This window comes from Montipora foliosa, chromosome 14, assembly GCF_036669935.1.
Source record: "Montipora foliosa isolate CH-2021 chromosome 14, ASM3666993v2, whole genome shotgun sequence".
NCBI classification, from domain to species: domain Eukaryota; kingdom Metazoa; phylum Cnidaria; class Anthozoa; order Scleractinia; family Acroporidae; genus Montipora; species Montipora foliosa.
In genome coordinates this window covers 110,001-132,500 of record NC_090882.1, presented here as the reverse complement: position 1 = coordinate 132,500, position 22,500 = coordinate 110,001, and the positions used below count along the sequence as shown (strand labels likewise).

Genomic DNA, 22,500 nt, shown 5'->3' with positions numbered 1-22,500 from the left:
TTGGGAAAAGACACTTTACTCTCACGGTGCCTCTCTCCACCCAGGTGTATAAATCGGTACCGGCGAAAATACTGGGGGTAACCCTGCGATTGACAAGCATCCCATCCAGGGGGTAGTAGTCGCTTCATGTTACAGAAACCGGAGATAAGTGCCGGCCTGGTGGACCTTGTAGTCTCGTAGCGGACTTTACCTTACACGTGCAAAATTAAGAAAGAAGATATTTTACTAGAGGAAGGAAGGAATGGTCGCTTTCCAGACGAGTATTTGTTTTCCAAGAGAAGCATTTTACATTTTCTTCAGTGTTCAAAGCAAAACTGTTTAAAGACTTAAAATATTTTGCAATTTTCCACTTTAAATTAAATCGTAACAGAAAGTTAACGCCTTATACCACAGGCACCCCAAGCTCAGGTGAGAGAAAGCCAACATATTGGGATTTGTATGGGAATCTCAAGACTTACGAAGATAATTATATGAACATATTCTCGGTTAAAAGCCTTACCTTATTGTAATTGTGGGTCGCATCATTTCTGTTTTGTTTTGTTTGTTTGTTGTTTTTCTTTTTTCAGATTCAACGCGATTTGAGCCATTGTTGAATTTCTTGGTTGCCAACGGTATTGTATAATACTGTTGGCAACCGAAGATTTTTTTATACAATTATCTTAAGATTTTTCTCGGGATTCCCATACAAATCCGTATATTTTTGTAGGCCACGTTGGCTTTCCCTCACACTGAGCTTGGGGCGCCTGTGCTTATACTGGCAAGAATGGGTCGACTGAACGAGATCTTTACTATCATGAAGTAACGGTTTCCGGTCATCTTTTAGTTTTCACTGCGTTGTAAATCAAGAAGTAAATGTATTTTACCTTCTGTTTATCCTCTTGCTTTAAATAGGTCGATAGAATTGGTCATGTCGAAACTACAACTCAACGTAGGCCTAGAAATTACTGGAATAAAATCAAGGCGAAGCTTGGCATCGATTGGACAAAAACAACCTGGGCAGACTTAGAAAAACCGCTATACTCTGGACTGGCAGCCCGACTGTACCTCGCGCGGATTCCTGCGTTAATTCCAACTGGCCTGCCATCGCTGGCTCAATACTGGAAGACTTATTACAATACAGAAGCTGGTAGTGGCACCGTATAAAAGTTTATTAATGATGTGAAGCTTGCAAAAGGATGCGCTATGTAGTCTTTCATATCTATCTTTCCCTCCCGCAGTATGCGTAGTTTCCGTCACTCTTGGGATTTTTCTTTTTTGTTTTATGTAATGCTTTCATATTCAGATTTTTTTTTAATGTAATGCTTTCATATTTTTATTCTTAATAACGGCTTTATTTTTGTTTTTGTCATTTTACTATAATCAAATAAACTGAGCGAGACTGAACGTTGTTACGAAAAATAGTATTGCGTGACAAGCGTTACTGTCTAGAAGCTTCGCGAGAGTTCGTAGTTTGTTTATATTTAGGTTTGTACGTAAGCGTTTCTAAATCGGTGTGTTTTGTAATCTTTCTATAATTAGATTCATTACTATTTTAGAAAGTTCTAGAAGTTTATTGTCAGAGTATATAAGTAGACGAGTCCAAGCGGAGTGTTTTTCTAACTAGTTTTTCACAAGCGAAGAGAGTTGGCGTTGGCCGTGTTTAGTCAAGTGTGACAGAAGCAGTGTAAGTTTATTGAGTACGTGTTGTTAAGAGTTTTACTTCGTGGAAACTACGTTCATTTTGGAATAAATCTTCTTGTTGTTGTTCCGACAACCCTGCGTTCAGTTTAGTTTGCAAGCTACCTTTCCTCAAAACATACGAACTCGTAACATTGGGGGCCTGTCCGGGAGAGGAATTCATTTGTTTGCCGTCTACAGAAACCAGGAAAGGATCACAACTTGGAAGGAAGTAGCTGCGCTGTGGAAAAAGTTGTAACGAGTGAAAGAGCCGTGGAATTTTAGTGCTGTGAAAATGGAGAAATTTATTCAGCTTGGCGAAAAGTTTGGTCTGGAAGGAGAAAAGCTGCTTGAATTTGTGCGTGAACAAGAAGAAAAAGAACGCGAAGAGAAACGTAGAGAGGAAGAAAAACAAGAAAAACGAAGACAATTGGAGGAAGAAAGAGAAGAAAAACGTAGGCGGTTTGAAGAAGAAAAAGAAGAGAAACGTCGATTACTTGAAGAAGATAAAAGAAGAGAAGACGAAGAGAGAGAAACCAGGCGACAAGAACGCGAACTAAGAAAATTGGAGATGGAAGCCGAGCTGTTGAAACAGAAAGAGGCTATTGAAGCGGCAAGAAGAGAACATGAGCTGGAAATTGCACGTTTGGCTGTGGAGAGTGCTGACGGACGTCCTGAAGTGAGAGAGGATCGGGTTAAGGCACCTAAACTCCCCTCGTTTGTTGATGGTAAAGACGATTTGGACGCGTATTTGCAGAGGTTCGAGAGATTCGCGGAGACGGCTAAGTGGAAAAGAGATGGATGGGCATCGAAGCTCAGTGCTCTGTTGTCTGGACGGGCACTAGAAGTGTATTCACGTCTATCGGAGGACGCAGCTAAGGATTATGACAGGGTAAAGATTGCGTTAATGAAGAGATATGACCTTACCGAAGACGGCTATCGTCGAAAATTTAGAGCATCCAAACCGGAAGTTGACGAAAGTCCAGAGCAGTTTATTGTGCGACTGGACAGATACCTGTTACGGTGGCTAGAGCTTTCAAATACTGCGCGAACCTTTGATGGTCTTAAGGACTTGATCGTCAAAGAACAATTTATTGACTCTTGCCCTAAGGATTTGGCAATTCACCTGCAAGAAAGGGCACCTGAGACTCTAGCAAAGATTGCGAAGATCGCTGACCAGTACTTGGAGGCTCATGGTAAACATTTGTTCAGCGCAGCGACAAGAAAGCCAACAGTGCAGCCTGAGAGGGACGAACCCAAGAACATGCAGATTAATCCACCAGCTCTGCATTGCTTTAAGTGCAACACCCGAGGTCATAAAGCTGTCAACTGCCCAACCCTAACAAGAAAGTGTTTCCTATGTGGTAAGCAGGGACATGAAGCTAGAAACTGTCGATCAGGTGGACGCAGATCCGGAGGACAAAGTAGGGATGGTAACCCTGTGCAGCGTGGTCAAGTGAGTGCCAGTTGTTTAGTTCAGCCACCTGAGGTTAAACCTACTGATGAAGAAGTTAAGGCCTGTATTAAAGATGATAAGCTGCTGTTAGCCTGTGGTAAGAAGATTCCATTGTTGAGTAGTGCTTGTATTGAACCGTTGACTGGAGTGAGAAGTAAAATGCCTGTCGTGAAAGGTAGAGTTGGAGAGAAGCCTGTTGATGTCCTCAGAGATACTGGTTGTAGTGGAATTGTAGTAAAGAGGGACCTAGTGTCTGAGGATCAGTTTACTGGCGAATTTAATGTTATGCTGCTCATTGACAATACGGCAAGGAAAGTTCCCATCGCAAAGATTGATGTTGATACACCTTATCTCAAGGGCCAAGTGGAAGCGCAGTGTCTTCCCGATGCTGTTTATGATTTAATTATTGGTAATGTACCAGGCGCAAGAGCCGCTGACGACCCAGACCCAAGCTGGCAAGTTCCTGTACAAGAAGCTTGTGCTGTAACCACGAGAAGTCAAGCTAAGAAAGCTGGAGAACATATTCCGTTGAAGGTACCGGATACCAAAGAAAGTCTTGTAGTTGATAGAGAAAAGCTCAAGCAAATGCAGCGTGATGACGAGAGCCTACAGAAATTTTGGGAGAAAGATGACGTAGTTGCGAGAGGCCAGGCTGAGACTTCATTTGAAGTGAAAGGTGGAGTTCTGTACCGTGTCTACAAGCACCCTTATGTGAACGGAGGTAAACCCCTGAAGCAGGTTATGGTTCCTGTGCAGCTGAGAAGTCGAATAATGGAACTAGCGCACGGATCGATCATGGGAGGTCACATGGGAATAAAGAAAACGACCGATAAGATTCAAAGCGCGTTCTATTGGCCAGGCATTCAAGGGGACGTGACTCGTTATTGCAAGTCCTGCGATGTATGTCAGAAGACAGTTAACAAGGGTTCCGTACCGAAAGTTCCCCTAGAGAAGATGCCATTAATTGACAAGCCATTTAAGAGAGTAGCAATCGACCTGGTTGGACCTATTGTTCCCCCGAGTGAGGACGGCCATAGATATATATTGACATTGGTCGACTTTGCAACTCGTTATCCTGAAGCCGTTCCGCTGAAGAACATTGATGCTGAGACTGTGGCAGAAGCGTTGGTGGATATCTTTAGTCGTTTGGGAGTGCCTGAAGAGATCTTGAGCGACCTTGGTACGCAGTTCGTCTCTGAGTGTATGAAGGAAGTGACGCGGCTTTTGAGCATTAAACAGCTCACCACGACTCCATATCATCCTATGTGTAATGGCCTGACGGAAAAGTTTAATGGAACAATGAAGAGCATGTTAAAGAGATTGTGCAGTGAACAGCCAAGACAGTGGCATCGCTATATTAACCCGTTGCTGTTTGCATATCGTGAAGTTCCCCAGGAGTCTACTGGTTTTTCGCCGTTTGAGTTACTGTATGGGAGAGCTGTCAGAGGACCGATGTTTATTCTCAAAGAGCTTTGGACGAAAGAGCTGGAGGAGCCTGAAGTAAAGAACAGCTATCAGTATGTGTTCGAGCTACGCGAGAAGCTTGAAGATACCCTCAAGCTGGCGCACACCGAGCTTCAGAAAGCCCAGAACAAAGGCAAGCATTATTACGACCGAAAGACTAAAGTCAGGAAGTTTGTACCTGGAGACAAAGTGTTAGTGCTGCTACCGACCGACCACAACAAGCTCCTAATGCAGTGGAAAGGTCCATTTGAGGTTAGTGCTGTAGTTGGTCTCAATGATTATAGAGTGAGAGTCAAAGGAAAAGAGAGAGTTTACCATGCTAATCTACTGAAGAAGTATTTTGAGCGAGAGGATCCTGTTTCCGTTGGAGCAGTTGCTGTTGAAACGAACGCTAACATTTGCAAGAACGAACATGTTGAGAGTGAAGTAGAAGAAGTTGACCCTGTGGATGGTATTGATTTTCTGGAGATTGGTGGTTATGTCGCGAAAGAGTCAGTCAATGATGTGACCATAGGAGATAACCTTTCTTATGAGCAAAGAGCAGAGTTCATGGATCTTGCAAATGAGTTTCAAAGCCTGTTCACAGAAGCCCCAGGCACAACAAGTTTGGCTCAGCATCATATCAAGCTTACATCCGACCAACCAGTTAGATCAAGACCATACCCAGTACCGTATAGCTTAAGAGAATCGCTGAAGAAGGATATTACAGACATGATGAAGATGGGAGTCATAAGAGAATCGAGTTCGCCCTATGCTTCGCCTGTTGTAGTTGTTAAGAAAAAAGACAACTCAAATCGTGTGTGCGTGGACTATCGTAAACTCAACAAGTTAACCGTGTTTGATCCTGAGCCTATGCCAACTGCTGAGCATTTGTTCCAGAAGTTGAATGGTGACAAGTATTTTACCAGAATTGATCTGAGCAAGGGCTACTGGCAAATTTCTATTCCTGAGGAGGATATACCGAAGACCGCTTTCGTGACGCCTGACGGATCATATGAATTCCTGAAGATGCCGTTTGGTATGATCAACTCCGCAGCGACCTTAAAGAGAGCCATGAAGAAGCTATTGTGTGGACTGGACAACGTTGAATTTTATTGGGATGACATTTTGGTTCACACCGGTACGTGGGATGAGCACATCAAGGCGCTTCGAGAGTTGTTTAGAAGATTGTTAGCTGCTGGAATGACCATAAGACCGACTAAATGTCTTTTTGGAGTCAACACCGTTGATTTTCTTGGTCACCGTTTGGAGGAAGGGTTAATTGGTCTTCATGAAGACAACGTAACGAAGATTAGAGATGCTCCAAGACCAACTACTAAGAAGCAGATAAGATCGTTCATGGGTTTGGCTGGATATTACAGAGATTTTATCCCTAACTTCGCAGCATTAGCAGCCCCGCTGTCAGACCTCACGCGTAAAGGCCAACCTAACAAAGTTGAATGGGGTGAGGCACAGGAGAAAGCCTATCAGAGTATCAAGGCCCTCCTAACAAAGGAACCAGTCCTTCGACTGCCAGATTCAAGGAAAACCTACTTTCTGCAGACTGATGCTTCCGACAGTGGTATTGGCGCTGTATTAATGCAGAAACATGATGGCAAGCTATTCCCCGTTTGCTATGCAAGTAAGAAATTGTCAAGTGCAGAGCGTAATTATTCAACCATCGAGAAAGAGTGTGTAGCCATTGTGTGGGGATTCAAAAGGTTTCATCTTTATCTGTATGGAGTTCCCTTTGTGCTACAAACAGATCACGAGCCACTGAAGTATATGAACAGTGCGAAGTTTGCTAATGGACGCCTAATGCGTTGGGCTATGTTTCTTCAGAGTTACAACTTCAGAGTTGAGGCTATCAAGGGATCCGAGAATGTAGGAGCCGATTATCTAAGCAGAGTAGAGGAATAACTTAAGAGACACTGGACTGCCTCCTCAGTTGGTACTATGTAACTAATTTTTCGTTGTTAGTAGAAATTTAGGAAATTTCTTCTTAAGAGGGGGTTATGTTACGAAAAATAGTATTGCGTGACAAGCGTTACTGTCTAGAAGCTTCGCGAGAGTTCGTAGTTTGTTTATATTTAGGTTTGTACGTAAGCGTTTCTAAATCGGTGTGTTTTGTAATCTTTCTATAATTAGATTCATTACTATTTTAGAAAGTTCTAGAAGTTTATTGTCAGAGTATATAAGTAGACGAGTCCAAGCGGAGTGTTTTTCTAACTAGTTTTTCACAAGCGAAGAGAGTTGGCGTTGGCCGTGTTTAGTCAAGTGTGACAGAAGCAGTGTAAGTTTATTGAGTACGTGTTGTTAAGAGTTTTACTTCGTGGAAACTACGTTCATTTTGGAATAAATCTTCTTGTTGTTGTTCCGACAACCCTGCGTTCAGTTTAGTTTGCAAGCTACCTTTCCTCAAAACATACGAACTCGTAACAAACGTATTGATTTAACTGTCGTTTCCAGTCAGTTTCCGGTCCGCACACCAGCTCATGGGGGCATCCCTTTTAAAGGGCTTTCTTCGTCGAGAGTTGGCCAAAAGCTCATTTCAATACAATTAACAATTCTATTTGCAACAACAGCTCGATTCTGTCGGGAAAACGAAGCGTCCGCCATTTGCTCGCGCTCCTCTGCTCTTCCAACGCCGGCTGAATCAAAATCTTGGAACATCTGACTTTCGATCAAATTAGTTCGAAACGCTTTTACTTTTACAGCTTTCTTTAATTTCATTCAATTTTGACATGGAACATAATGACAACCATACAAACTTCTCGAGTGTTAATCGTCACAAGAATTTTCTTTCCAGTCTTCACCATTTTAACATCTTTGATTCATTGTCATTAAAAGATCTTCCATTATTCCAAAGCCCTGCAAAGTAAAAAATCACGACCTTTGTTATTTCAGAAACCTTTTAACGTACTTTTCAGCCATGGGGCAATTAAGGTGAAATACGATATCTGTATGGAAAACTGCTCTGTGGTAGTCGAAATCAACACAAAATTTAACTGATCATACATTTGGGATTATTGTAAATCTTCGTGGTCATCAGGCACATTCATGCCTGAACACAACTTCAGTAATCGAAAAGCATAAGTTCAATTGTTGTTAAGTTCGTCCTAATAAGTAAAACGTCGAGCCTGTACCATGCGATACTTGCGTCTCTTTATTTTTTAAAGTTTATCCTCGGGTATATACTTGAACTGGATTGTGACCAGCCTGCCCTCTTGGTGAAGAAGGTCTACACTGAAGCAGGTAAAATGTAAGCTGTTTGCTCTTTTATCACTTGTGGTGGCGACTTCGGGTTCATATTTGCTGGCGAGTTTACTGGTGGCGAGCACAGTTTGGGGAGGATGGTTTGCGGAGAGATGATAGCACACGCCTCCAACCAATGTGACTCGGGTTCGATTCCAAGAGTCGGCGTCATATATGGGTTCTCTCCTCAAGGGCCCGTTTCTCGAAAGTCCCGAAACTTTACGGGCCATTTTCGGGTCTCGCGATTCCCTTTGTATTTCAAGAACGGAGAGGATTTAAGTCGTCAAACTTCACAGTTATTTTTCTTTTTGTTACCGTGAAAACACGTTAAGGTTACTTCCCAACTTCGCGGGTGTCGTTCGGGAAAAATTCGTACGGGCGCTAGTTTCAGGCTTTTTCGATATTCTGATTGGTTGTCTCGATATCCGCATCCGCAGGTTGGAGTAGCTAAAAGTATGCGAGACGTGTTGCGGGATCCCACCGGAAAAATATTTTCAATATCAGAATTTCTCGACACAATTTCGTTTGTCATCATCTCTGGAAGGTTTTGGCGAAATTTCACGAAAACCGGTCAAATCTACATACCCTATAAATTCGCTCAAATTCAATAGAAGAACCCTCGGTGGTTTCACTTCTTAGCGCCTCCTGACGCTTTCTAAAAGGAAAACACACTTATTTTCATCGTAAACCACGTTTATTAAGCTTTCTTCTGATGTTAGTTTGTTGGCAGTTTCACAAATGGCTTTCCGGTTCCGAAAAGTTTTCGGGACTTTCAAGAAACGGGCTGCGAGAGGTTTTTCTCCGGGTACTCCAGTTTACCCCTCTTCTCAAAAATGATACATTAATTTGATTTGAGTTGAGTTCAGTTTGATTTGGTTTCAAAGTATATTGTTGTATCCCTAGACTTTCACTGAACAAAACGAGAACTGTGATTGATAATATATGACAAGGCACTCATTGTCTGGTCACTCAGGAAACTAGTTAGTTATGTTTCCCCTCGAATCCTGTTGTTTTCCTCGACCTCGTCTCGGGAAAAACCCAGGACTCTGCTTCCCTCGGGTCCACACAGTGAGGGCCCGTCTACAGTAATGCATTTTCGAAAACTTCAGTTTATATTTGACCGTCCACACTAAAACGATCCAAAACGGACGTTTTCAAACCGGTGATCCACGAAAACGGAGGTTTCTTTAATACGCTTTTGAAAGTGGGCACTTTTGAAAACGGAGATTTATCGTTCTAGTGTGAAAACGGAGGTTTTCGAATACATGTGACGTCATAATCACGTGGATGCCTCACTTTTGGCGCCAAAACGTACAGATAGTTTTGCTGGCGCTATCGAACACAGGCGCATTAGGGCAAAGAAACTGTGCACGCATAGCCTGGTAACAAAAACGCATCTTTAGAACTCCGTTTTCAGTCATTAGTGTGGACGTAGATCTTCTTATCCGTTTTCAGGGACCCGAAATTAGGTTTTGGAAAACGGAGGTTTTCGAAAACGCATTAGTGTGGACGGGCCTTCAGAGTATAGTGTACCAAATTAGTGCCCCCGCGCTACAAGACTTGAACACTTAAATAAAGTACGTAATTTAAGTCCATTGATCTTCCTGATGGCCGGATAGCTGGTAACAAGTCGAACCTATGTCTTCTCCTTGCCATTTCGGAGGCTCTACCACTTTATTGTCGGTAAAATGAATCAGAGGGACCTGGGCCAATAAATAGATTCGACAGCTGCGGTTTCAAACCTGGTCTTACAGGTAAGTCCAATTTCATTACTGTGCTAAGCCAGAATTCTTACAACACAAAGTGCAAGCAGTGGTCGCGCTGCTATTTCGTCCTCACCTTTTCAGCTTCACGTTGAAAAAATGTGTATGCAAAAGTTTCAAACATTCCACCAAGCAAGGAGCCAATTCCAAAGACACTGATGGTGCCACGCTGTTCAAATATTGTCCTAAGCGAACCAGGAAAAAAACACGTGCAGATCTTAATAAAGAGCGAATGGAATTTCCCTTTGGGCGAATGGGTTTTCAGTTTAAGCGAAACGAGCGCAATCCACTAGATTGGATTATAGAAGAGTCTAGTCTTTCTTCGCCGCGGAAGCAATTTCTTGGAATGCCCGGGAATGATTTTCCGGGAAAAAGGGTCTAACACGGCTCCTGCCTGGGGATTCTAATAATCTAAGGAATCCGGGAAAAAGAGCCTTTAGTTCTTTAAGATGCGTTTTCGGCCATTTTGTCAAATCAGACGACGACGACTTTGTCACAGGAAATTAACGCGAATCGTTAAAATTTTGATTACCTTAATTTCATGGAGTGTTAATTTCCTATAATAAGGTAATTTCCACCAACTCAAGTTTTGGAGCATAAGCCAGAACGTTGAGAGCGACTACAAGAATGTTCATTATTTGAAAATATAAAGAGAGTATTAAATATTATGCACACCTCCTCCACAGAGAGACCCCGTTACAGCTTTCCAGAAGCGGTATGTGATTGAAGGACGAAAAAACAGATGATACAACAATACACCAAGCCCTGATAACAAAACCAGCTATTCATCGTAGGGGCCAATGAAAATATGGCAGTCTGGAATAGCTAAAGAATTACTCCCTCAACACGACCTCAAATTTGGCCATTAAGTATTACACTGTTATTAGGAAGAGAACGGCAAGGAAATGCACCAAATATAAAACAAATATTCAGAACAATTCATCTTTATACATTAAAGCTAAATAATTTTTTTTTGTCTAGTCATTGTTCAAGATAATGTAATTGCTGCATAAACTCACATATTGAGGCAATATAAGGTCAAAGATTCACTGAGAGAAATGGAACATGACAAAATGTGCACCAAAAATTCATTTGTGGCAATATTTTTACGATCTACATGTAGACTCCTAGATACACTGCAAGATCTCAATACAAAGGATCAATTCTTACTCGGGAAAGTAAATTTCAACCGGTAATTCCCATTTTAGAGCCAGGTGAAACGATACAGTGCTATTAATTTTTCCTCAAAAATCATGATAGTTATTTAATAAGCACACACCAACCAGCTTTCCGCTTTAATGACACAGAAAGATTTTGTGATGTTGTCAGTTATTTTTGAAGACATACCAACCAGAGTGAACAATACATACCAGTCAGGGTTATTTTCACAAGTTCGGTAACAACTGAACTCTTCAAGAGAAGCATACTTCGACCATGTCAGATTATAACAACGAAGGCGTAAATATTTTTCTTTTTTATTTAGCCATGCTTCCTCTTCTACTTCAATCTTTCCAAAAGGACAAAGCTAAAAAGATGGATTCACACAATTTTAGACTAAAATGTTAGGCCTGACAAAAAGAATAACACAACGAATTATTCATTCTTACATCTATATTTTTAATATAAGTTAGAACTCATTATACATAGGAATTTCTCCTTAATACAGTTACTGTACCTTTCTTAGAATTCCTGGTAAAACATTGACACATTCATTTCTTCTCACTACATATTCCTCTGCAGTTTCTGGGTCTATAAACAAAGAGACTTGAAAAGTTGCAATACATGGTTTTATGGTTACTTTGTCACTTTTCCATGGATCAGATGTTAGTTCATTGGGAGTAATCAATTTTCCATTCCAACAAACAAAGGGCAAGGTTGCTGACCATTTTTTATCATTCGCTGAAGTATTTTGAAAAAAAAAAAAAAAACCTTCTATCTGATCTGCTAAAATAATGTAATTGGATGAGAAATAACTTTTGTTAACCAGATTTCGTGAAGTGAAAAGTTCTCATCTATGAGTCTTGGATTTGATTATCATGCAAGATTTTAGCCTCCCATCGTATGTGAGGTCTGAACTAAAAAAATGTAAATGTAAATGCTTTGTTTATAGTGGAAGTGCACATAGCTATCACTCTAGTTAACAGGAAACCCACTTTTAATAATCTGTAAGAAACAATTCAAACAAAATTCAAGCTTAACACAAAGTATGATCAAGAACCCCAACTGGTAGGAAGCAACCACTTGGTTATTTACAATGAAAAAGCAAATCCAAACCAGAGGTTTGAATGGGATTTGAACCTGGAACAACTGCATGCAAACCCAACGCCCTAACCACTGGACCTAACTGTTGATCTCAACCTGATTCGAGGGTTTTATTATCTCGAGGTACTGCAGTTTTCCCCTTATTCTATTCACAGCTAATTACATCTGGCTGTGACGCTGAGATCAAGCTACATGGACTGTATAGTGGCTGCCAGAGGTGCCTTATCAATATGCTTTTAACTTGATGTTATGAGCTGTGCCCTTTATGCTTCTGATGAGTCCCTACCTAGGACTTGTTCTGACTGAGAACATAGAACAGGCTGGCTACCTTTGATTTCCTGATGTTTGTTAGCCTATCAGGAGTAAACAGATATCTGCCTTTGTGTTCATTAAAAAAAAAAAAGAAACAATATAAATGCTACATGTACTTATCTATTTACCTATTTTATGTTCCAAGACTGTTATGGCTGTTACATTTGTCTCCTTTCCACAAGAATACTGTGTACATGATAAAAATGTGAAAATGTCACATGCTATTAATCACTCACTAAAAAACGATCCCCATTAATTAACCCTTTTGACACCCAAACTGGCCTTAAAACCAGCCAGACTTTACTCTGTCCCAGGACACCCCAAGTTGACGAGTAAATTAAAATTGTCTGCCATCAGCCATAGTAAAATCTGATAAGTATCACCCCCTGTGATCAAAGATCTTTGTGAAAAGGATGATAAAAGGATGACCGAGGATCAGTGGCTCAGTTGGTTGAGCATCAGAATTTCATGTGGGAAATCACAGGGTGAAATTTAGAACAGTCACACCAACACTCAGGGTCTTTAAATAACTGAGGGGAAAGTGCTGTCTTTGTATTAAATTTCATTTGCAAATGGTTAGACAACAAACCATAGGCCTGGCTCACAACCTTTCCTGGTAATCAACACTCAACAGGGTCGGCCAGGGTTTTTGGGTATACGGTATACAGGGGCTTTTTAAAGGGAACCTCCACTAAAACAACAAAATAACTTTAAACCACAGAACATAATGTTTACAATTGGAATTGCTCAATCTTTTTCCAATGAAAGCGTTTGTATTCGAGAAAAATAAATTCCAAAAACGCTTATTTTGGTTTTCAAATTTCCCGGGCGCCGCCATCTTGAATAATTGTGACGTAACTTGGTTGCCCTATTGTTCCAGAACAATTGCTCTTTGTATCAGAACAATAGGGCAACCAAGTTACGTCACAATTATTCAAGATGGCGGCGCCCATGAAATTTGAAAGCCAAAATAAGCGTTTTTGGAATTTATTTTTCTCGAATACAAACGTTTTCATTGGAAAAAGATTGAGCAATTCCAATTGTAAACATTATGTTCTGTGGTTTAAAGTTATTTTGTTGTTTTAGTGGAGGTTCCCTTTAAATCGGGTATATAAGGGTATATTGCAGCTTCAATACTGGTATTCAGTATAGCACTTTCTTTGAATTTCAGGTATACAGTATACAATGCTTCCATTAATTTTGGGTATATTTGGATAAATTTTGGGTATTTTGGCGAATTTTTTTTGGGTATACACAAGTTGGAGCTGAAACCACCATGAGACTGTATGTGATATGTATGGTATATAAATCCATCACCAGTACGATCCCCCACACACATTTCCCTTAGGGGTAAAAATTCAATTTTGCATCAATTTGGCAAGTCAGAAACAAGACAACACTGGACAATTAATAACCATGTAACAATGTTTACCCAATTTCCTTTGTTTTAGCTCCCTTAATGTCAATCTTGATATGAATATGAATCGAGAGTTGCCAAATTATTCAATCTTTTATGAATCGTTATTAAGATTTGACGCAGTTGTCAGGTGCTTGCATAATGAGGTGATTTCTTCAGAAAACACTAGTAAAATTATCGAGCCCTCCAGAGTGTCCCCAACCTAGCAATCCTTAATCTCTAGAGCTTGCTAAAATTAAAAAACAACATGTCCACCCTTGAAAAGCAGTTTAGAATTTCATTTCAGCCCGAGTCGTCACAACTTTCCATAGCGAAGTTGTTAATTATGGAAAAGGACATGCAATAAGCCTATTAAGCTTAAAGCGGTGTCTAGCTGACATTTGCAGACTGCAGACTGCAGACTGCTACAAATAGCACTGATAAACAGTATTTAAGTCTAAGAATCCATTTCAAATAGCGCTGATAAACAGTATTTAAGTCGAAGAACCCATTTTAAAACGGTTAGCTTTCAATAATTGTGATTTAGGGTTAGTCTGCAGTCTGCAAATGTCAGACACCGAGCTTAAAGTGACTGAGCGAGGGAAATTAACAAGGCATGGACACCGATCGACAGAGGCAACTTCATTACCTTCTTGAAGTAAGCGCGAGTAACGTTCTCAAAAGGATGCTTAAACACGTAATTGATGTCCAAATGCCGGACCATATTCCCAGCTCGTTTTAGCCATAAAATCTGCGGAAATTTTCTCTTTCTTAGGAAGTCTGCATTCTGTTTCGATTTTACAGGAGGTGTAACGTCAATTGCTATTGGCCAACTTTGTTTCCAAAAGCCAATCAAATGAAAGCTTTTGAAGATTCCAAAATGGCGGATGATCAAGATGGAATATGGTGGACGATAGTGGTGCCTTCGCTTTCCCAAGAACTATAATTCGAAAAGGAATTGGATTAGAAACACCTAACTACGGCTCCTCGTGCAAAGGTTATTTGTTATTTCGTCTTTTTTTTTTCTTTGCGTTTTTAATTTGGTCGCTCAAAACGTCTTGATGAGCTCGAGAGTCAGTTAGTTTTGGCAACATATCATTGGTCTGCGTGTAGCTATGTAAGCATAATTTTCTCAAGTGTTAATATAGTTTTGTCTTTGTATAGTAAAACTGAAAATATTTTCTCAAGATGATTCTGTGTCACATACAAGCGAAAAAGATTTTGTGATCGGCGAAGGTAAATATGTAGGCCATTTTAAGTGGAAATTTCGAAATTTAATGTGTCGTAGTGTGCTTTCATAATGTGGCGAAATATTAATTTATTCTGTAACCTTACCTTACCCCTTTTTTTTTGCCTGTACCCCCTAAGATCGTAAGAGTCATTTTATCGGTGCATTTGAGATTTAAATTTTGGCAGCCTCTTTGATGAAACTGTTCCTTGACCTCTTCCTTCTGCAGGTATCGGAGCACAGCTTACGTTGAACAAACTTAACAGGACAAGGAAAACTAAGTAATTCAAAGCAATGCTTTCCAGTACCTGCAGGGGGTTGGAGGAGAGGGGGTGGGGGGGGGGGGGGGGAAGGGTGCAGATTAAAATGGAACACAGTCTCAAGGGGCACAGATGTTTGCACCCATTAAATTGAAAATAGATCAAATGGGGGTCAATTCATGAATCCCAGAGTAGATGGACATTATGTTAAATAGTCTACAAGGAAATTTTGATTGGCCAGGGTGGTAGAGTATATCAGATTACCATGCAGGAGGTAGCAATTCCTTACCCCGTCTGGATAAACACTGAGGGTCTTAAAATAATTGAGGAGAAAGTTCTAACTTAATTGCGTTCGATGAAGGATAATGCAGTTCATAATCTTGGGTGTCCTGTGGTTTCTAGGGTAACCTTTTTGGAGATTTTTTTTTCATCTACTGTCTGTATTTTCTGCACCATTTTGAATGACGACATATGTCAGATGTGCAAAGACTATCGCGCACCTCATGGTTTTCATTAGTACCCAGTCTGAGCAAGACTGAGCATCGTAAGGCGGATATCTAAAGACTACCTTGAGAAGCCTGACGCTTACTTAAATGGTGAGATTTTTTAAGTCTTCTCATAAAGGTACACGCCCATGTTTTGGTTGCTGTTTAAGTAATGTTCATCAATCTGAATTTCTAAAATCTCGACATTCCTCTTAGGTAATAAATGAATATACACACATAGGCCCTTCTTACAACCCTTGTTGTTATTACACCATTGGATTTTGCAATATTCCAATATTTCTTCATTTAGTCAATGAATGATATCCATAAACACCTCAAATGGAGTTTGTGAAACAGTGGGAAGCTGCAGCTCTTTTGATTTAAAGATAGAATGATCATACAAATCTTGTCCTATATGTAAGCTGTAATGCATGAAAAACCATTGAAAGATGTATTCTTCACTGTAAAATATTATGACTGATTTTATAAATTATAATAATTTTTTTTTTCCAGGAGACAATGAGTTTTCAGAGACCATTGACAAATGTTTAGAATGCATGCACACCAAGGAAGTCTGTGTCGTACCCTACAAAAAGGAAAATGCTAACCTGGAATTTGCCAGTTTTTCGGATGGTGACTTGTGCTGTGAAATTGAGCTCCTTTCATTTTTAAAGGTAGATCAGTATTGACACAATTCTTAGCGACTAGTACTTTATTGCAAGGAGAACATTATTAATGTTGTTTCAGTCTTTGTATCACCCAATACCGAAGGCCTATCTGCCCTTTAGGCTACTCTCTATGTACCCCAGGGTGGATAGCATCATGCACTGGAAAATATAGCTGTAAGAATTAATGCAGAACACTACCAAGTTTCTTTAAATATTTTTAAAGAAATGAATGTATATTTGAAGTGTGGGCTATAGACAATTTAAGCAACAATTGTCTCTTATTAAAATAAAAAAGGCAGGTCACTCCTGCCAGCAGGATTCGAACCCATGTCCTCTATTATGCTGGTGCATTGCTCTGCCAACTGAGCTACATGTATGAAGCCACTCAGCTGGGACCAGGTCAATTTCTTGGGCTTATTTTGTTCCTGTGAAGGACTTGGTGAATCCGCCTGAATTTGTCAGGTGTCTATAAGAAACAATTGCTTAAAATGTCCAGCTATTAATCATTCGTCTATAACCCGCACTTCAAATATGCATTCATTTTCATAGAGTTCTTCACAGGAACAAAATGATCTCAGTTGGTACATGGCATTGCACATTCATCGCAGAGATCATGGGTTCGAATCCAGTGGTAGCCAAATCATTCAGGCTCCCGTGGTAGCCTGAATGTTGCATGTGTTTATAAGAGGCAATTGCTTGGCTTGTCCAGGGAGAATCACTGCTCTGACGTTCTTATTCTTATTTAATCTCGTCTTTTCCTTCTTCTTCTTCTTATCCCCTTTACATCAAAAGTATGACATAATTTGTAGGGAAATTTAGAACATGTTTCCTCGCTTGTCTCTGAGTTAACAGGGATGCAGACTCAAGTGTAGTGGTCATCCCTGCCATCCACCTCAACCTGTAGTTAAGTACAATGCATGGGCATGTGGGCTGAGTTTTAGTCATTCTCAAACGGGGTTTCTTCCAGGTACTCAAGTTTCCCTCCTCATCAATTTAACGGACAATATCCATATTTAGGAACTGGCTGAGGTGCCTTATTCCTTTGGGCTGATCTTGTTGAGCAGTGCCCTTCGTAATTTCATCCTCAAGATTACAAGTAAAATTAGTTAGCTGGGCTTATTTCTGTCTTCCTCCTTTCCCCTCTTCGTACAGTGGTGTAGGTTGGCTTTGATGCCATTGAACCAGACATCATCTAAGAATAGACAATTTATGTACACACTTGACTGCTTATTTGGGGATTTATGCAGTGGATAATGTTGTTCTCCTTTTGACTACCTTTTTAATTGCTATACAGTCACACAATTTTGATCAATTTCTGTAATTCTTTTTTTTTTTTTTTATTGCAGGCAAAAGACCCATGGCATACTACTCCAGAAGAAAAGCTAACAGTTGCAAAGCACCACAAAGCCAAAGGAACAGACTGCTTTAAGGTATAATATTTATTTATTAGAATTAAACTTTCCCTAGCTAACCCTATTAATTAATGTCTGACTAAAGCTCAATTCAGAATGCTTAATTTTTCTCCAGTTTTCTCTCATTTTTTCCCTTTTTCCCTGCCAAACCATTTTTTTTCTCTTCTCTCTTCCTCTTCCCTCCCCTCCCCACCTCCTTCATATCTTCTCCCTACTCTTCTTTACAAACGTTTGCCTGTCATTCCATTTATTTTTGCTTCAGTTCACCACTCCCGTCTCCTTGAATATTAGTTGGAAGGCTCATGAATTAAGTTCCCATATCAAATTGTATTTTTTTTTTCTAATTTTGTTCAACATTGCCTCAAATTGTTTCTTGTGGACTCTACCTGCAGAAATTAGGTATTGTTTATTACAATCAAACATTTTACTTGATTTGACATCAAATAATATTTCAGAACAAAATGGTCCTAACACTGCTTATTAATGATTAAAGTGTCTATCGCCTCAAACATTCCTTTCCTCTCAACAATTCTCTTCACTTGTTTAACACTAATTCTTTGATGTGCTTAACAGTCTTCTTCAAAGTCACTGTTCCTAAAAGTGGAAAAATGGTTGTAATTTGATCTACATTGTACGACCATACAAGGAAGAGGAGTGGGTTTATTACTGGGTTGACGTCACAGACTGCTGTGCATTGTGACAGTACTTTGAAAACAGCGATGCAAAGTAATATGTGACGTCAACCTGGTATCGGATCCATTGCCCTCCATTGCTTGGTCTTGAATCAAACTATGACCTCTTTTCCCATCTTTCAATGTGAATAAAAAAGTGAATTTTCAATGCAAAATTCTAAAAACAACACGATACATTTGGGATGATTTCGGAGAAAACTTTGTTGATCAGAGGTGATAAGCAATAAATAGCCTTCCATTTAAATACATGTAGCTTCTTGGCATTAGTAAAAGTAATGTAAAGCTCCCAAATACAAAAATCAATAAAATAATGACATTAAAACAAAAATCTTTGCATCCGTCTTCACAAAATTCTCTTACAGGCCAGCAATTGGCTTAGTGCATCCAGACGGTATCATGGCCAGGCTCTTAAGCAGCTGATCTTAATTGGTGACCAATTACCTGACGATAGCAAAGATGAGTTTGAAAAAATAAGAGTGTCGTGCCTCCTAAATTTAGCAGCATGCCAGGGAAAGCTTGAACAGTTTGAATTTGTTGCTGAAAACTGTACAAAGGTTAGAAATATTTTATTGTTAAGTAATTGTTGCAGCTTGTCTATGACTTAAAGGTCATGCCCTCCAGTATTTGTGGAAAAGTTTAGTTTAGCGCCAGAAAACAGCTTTACACTGTAGATCACCCCTGAAGAAGACACTTAAGCCAGGAGCGTCGAAACATCGGGTATTGAATCGTAACTTTTTCAATTATGTTGCATTCGTTTTAAGTTTAGTTTACATGATTTTTTTGCCTTACAGTTATTCTGCTTTTAATGGGTGCAAAAAGTGTTTGAGGTCCACCACTTTTTAACATTAAGGTTACTAACGTCGTCAAGCATATGAATGTTTTTCGTTTCTCTACTAAAAGTGAACATAATTGACCATTTTCTCCATGGTACTTCTGAGGCTCTCAGTTCAATGTGCCGTAAAACGTAGCAAACCAATGATAATCATTTGACTTATTACTGAACTAGAAGGAGAAAGGGATCCACTCATATATGCAATCACAAAGTCCTCTTCAATGCAAAACATCGTCCAAAACGGATGACATAATGATCAGCCATGTTCATTGTAACGATTACTACGTGTTTTTATTCATTTATATTGTTTCTCTTCTATTGCCACCCGTGTCTCCTTTCACCCTTCATTATTGTTACTGTAGTTCCATGGGTCTGACCACGCGTTTATTCCTTTATAGGTACTTGCAATGTCACCCACAAATCTTAAGGCTCTCTTCAGAAGAGGACAGGTAAGTTCACACACTGTCAATTTAACAGTGTATTGATTGGCAAGTGGTTGTGAAGCTTTTGTTATGTATTGATGTGACACTTGCAAGTAAACTGAAGTCAAGGGCACCCAACGAGGAAATTAAGCCGAAAGCCTTTGAGTGAGATTTCTAGGCTCTAGACTGTCTAAAGAGATGTTTTTATTACATGTACCTAGAGAAATTTGATCTGTTCGGATATCTTAGCTGAAAACTGAAGTGTCTGAGAATTTTATGGACCGATATCTTCATCTCAGAAATTGCTAGCTGAACGTTACCTTCTAAGGACTTCCAACCCGACCATTTCCTCATCCGAAACTGCTAGGTGACCTATTCAAGTGCCAAAAATTGCACAAATATCCCTTCTGAAAACGTAAGGGTGTGTTTTTCCCTGGTAACGAATCTTTTAGGAAATGTTTTAGTAAAGAAATATTGAGCTGTTTTGCAACGTAGAACCGACATTCTTAGAATAGTTTGACTCTCTCGAACACGTATTTCACCAAAGATTATCGTTGGGTGCCCCTGTGAAGGGATTCTTAAGTGGATTAAAACAGGAACAGGAAAGGAGGTGGCTTGGCCTCGTCCTTTAAGCCGCTGTTACACGTTGAGACTTTTAACTCAAACTTGTGTGAAAGGGCGCGGCAAAACGAGTTTCAGAAGGCGTTGCACCGTGTAACATAAAAGGTCGAAAATGGTTCGTTAACGTTGAAGGTGATGTTGAAGTGTTGTTTCCATGGCCTTAGCCGGTTTCTGATTCGCTTACGCAGCGTAGCGTAACAAGATCGAGCGAGACCAGTTTCACAAAGTGTTGTTACACGGTGAAACTCCTGTTTTTATCACCACTGCGATTGCTGCCACCGTTGCAGAAGTAGGTGGTTCTACTTTTCTTGAAACCTTTCTCGCAACGGAAGTTCAAAAAAAGTTTCACGAAACCGACCATGTTACACGGTACAATGCCTGACCTGAAACTTGTTTCGCATCTCCGTTGCACACAAGTTTTCGCTAAGAGTTTCAACATGTAACATCAGCGGCTTTAAGATGTTGAATTTGCTTGTGGATGCTCTAGATTCAAATACGGCTTTTAACCACAGATTGGATTTTTTTTTGTTTTTTTCTCATTTTTATATCCTAACTTTTAAAATGCCTGTTACATGCGTCAGTTTTTACAATATCAACTTATTTTTAATGAATATATACGAAATTTATAAATGTTTTCAAATTAACACAAAACGAATTTCGATTGGTTTAATATTTAAAGCTCACGAAGACCCTCACTTATGCCCAGAAACGCAAACAATAAGCCATTTTCGAGTTCATATCTATCTCCTGTTTAAAGCGAGTCTAAGTGTGAAGTTTTCATTCAGATGTAAAGTAGAAGTAATTACCATCACAAAAACTTTGCACGTAGACTCGCTTTGAAGAGGAGGCAGACATGAACGGGGAAATGGCCCATTAGATGCACGCCCAGTTTTGACATCCAATACGAAGTAATCATTTTCTTCCAATTTTCAACAATAGAGCGAGTTTCAATCGAGTCGTAAAACCAAAAACAAAGTAATTACTTTGGCCAATCAAAAAGCACGGAGACAATCCAGTAAACCAATCAAAAGTCGAAGTAATTACACGTAGCCGACACAAAGCGCGGGGAAATGTGCACGCGCAAGCCACGATAGGTTTTGGTTTCACTTCTGATTGGTTGAATTATGTATATAATGAAACTAATTAATTATCAGTATCATTTTTATACTGGTCAATCATAGAGTTCTTGGTGTTTTGACGGATTCTAGAAAAAAGGAATAATCTGCTTTACATCAAGAGCTAATGAATTCCAAAATTTAACACCAGAAAAATACAGAGAACGAATACCGTATTGTGTGGTCTGAACTTGGTTTACAAACGTGTATGAATGGACACAACATATTAGCTTAAAATCATCGGCAAAAAAAGATGGGTTAATTTATGAAACCACTGATAACAAAAAAAAAAATCAGTATGATTATATCCTGCTAATTAAGCCTTTTGTCCAGTAACGTTGCCGTTGCCGTTTCCGTCGTTCTTTTCTTAAACTCCCTAATTAATCAGAGCTGGGTATTTATTTTCTATTGTTGCCATTAGAGATTTCCAGCAATTCGACTTCTTCTGCAGGACTTCTGCCTGCTGCTCCTCGTCCTCCTTCGCCCCTTCGTCCTCCTCCTCCTCCTTCCTCTCCTCCTCCACCTCCACCTCCACCTCCACCTCCACCGCTTTCGTTTAATGTAGGCTTCAGATAGCCATACCCAACAGTACCAATTGCAACCAAACCATTTTGAACAACAGTAGAAATCAAACTCTCACCAAAGAAAGCCTGCGCCACCACAAGCAAAACAAGCAACAACAGAACAAATGCCAAGAAACCACCTGAGATAAGAATCAGAGCCATACAAAACAAACAAGGGTTTTCGGGAGAAGGAAATGCCCTGCAAAAGTCACAAACCAGGAAATAAAAAACAGAAAAAAGAGAAGTAATACCCACTAAAACTGTACTACCCCAAAGAGGTTCTGTTATTACACCAAGCGAAATCCACAGTAAGTGATGACATGCAATGAATACTGCTGGGTAAAGAAAAATAAAGGAAGGAATGTTTTTGCTTGTATTGTCACCATGACCAGATATTAAGTCCCAGTGTAGTTCACGACGTGTACTATTCCAGCAGTGTATAATCATACAATAAAAAAACCGCCGCAAAAACACAATCAGCACAAATCCAAAAAATACACAAGCATAAAAATTTTGTTGACAAGTTGATACACTCATAGCATAAATATTTAAGCCTATGCCTGCAAAAAAAATAAAAAAAGACAAAAGCATTACTCCTGCAATTTTGTTTTTATCCCACCTCCTTAGCTTAACTATTATGTGCATTGATACAAACTGAC

At 39.8% G+C, this 22,500-nt stretch overlaps 3 protein-coding genes and 1 pseudogene across 6 annotated transcripts in view; 2 read left to right on the top strand and 2 right to left on the bottom strand.

Moving 5' to 3' along the window:
• LOC137985460 (uncharacterized) overlaps nt 1–1,188 on the top strand; it is a 19,785-nt pseudogene extending 18,597 nt beyond the window's left edge.
• Nucleotides 1,189–7,258: 6,070 nt separating this feature from the next.
• LOC137984819 (PRELI domain-containing protein 2-like) lies at nt 7,259–14,362 on the bottom strand. The gene is made up of 6 exons (XM_068832117.1): nt 14,193–14,362; nt 12,276–12,333; nt 11,249–11,322; nt 10,944–11,098; nt 9,650–9,758; nt 7,259–7,426 (listed from the first exon to the last, which is right to left on the bottom strand). The coding sequence occupies exons 1-6, from the start codon at nt 14,265–14,267 to the stop codon at nt 7,376–7,378; spliced, it is 522 nt and encodes a 173-aa protein (XP_068688218.1). The 5' UTR covers nt 14,268–14,362; the 3' UTR covers nt 7,259–7,375.
• The window catches only part of LOC137984818 (uncharacterized), a 39,373-nt gene continuing 31,219 nt past the window's right edge, over nt 14,347–22,500 (top strand). Inside the window, exons 1-6 of one of the 4 annotated variants that reach the window (XM_068832112.1) lie at nt 14,347–14,540; nt 14,708–14,779; nt 16,030–16,190; nt 17,531–17,614; nt 18,651–18,842; nt 19,519–19,569. In XM_068832112.1, the coding sequence (XP_068688213.1) occupies nt 14,447–14,540; nt 14,708–14,779; nt 16,030–16,190; nt 17,531–17,614; nt 18,651–18,842; nt 19,519–19,569 (654 nt within the window). In that variant the 5' untranslated portion in view covers nt 14,347–14,446. The remainder of the gene's footprint in view (nt 14,541–14,707; nt 14,780–16,029; nt 16,191–17,530; nt 17,615–18,650; nt 18,843–19,518; nt 19,570–22,500) is intronic. The other 3 variants (XM_068832115.1, XM_068832116.1, XM_068832113.1) reach the window with 3 other exon arrangements.
• The window catches only part of LOC137984817 (uncharacterized), a 6,086-nt gene continuing 3,188 nt past the window's right edge, over nt 19,603–22,500 (bottom strand). The window contains exon 2 of the mRNA XM_068832111.1: nt 19,603–22,500. This exon is cut by the window's right edge and continues 157 nt beyond it. Within this exon, the coding sequence (XP_068688212.1) occupies nt 21,677–22,500 (824 nt within the window). The 3' untranslated portion in view covers nt 19,603–21,676.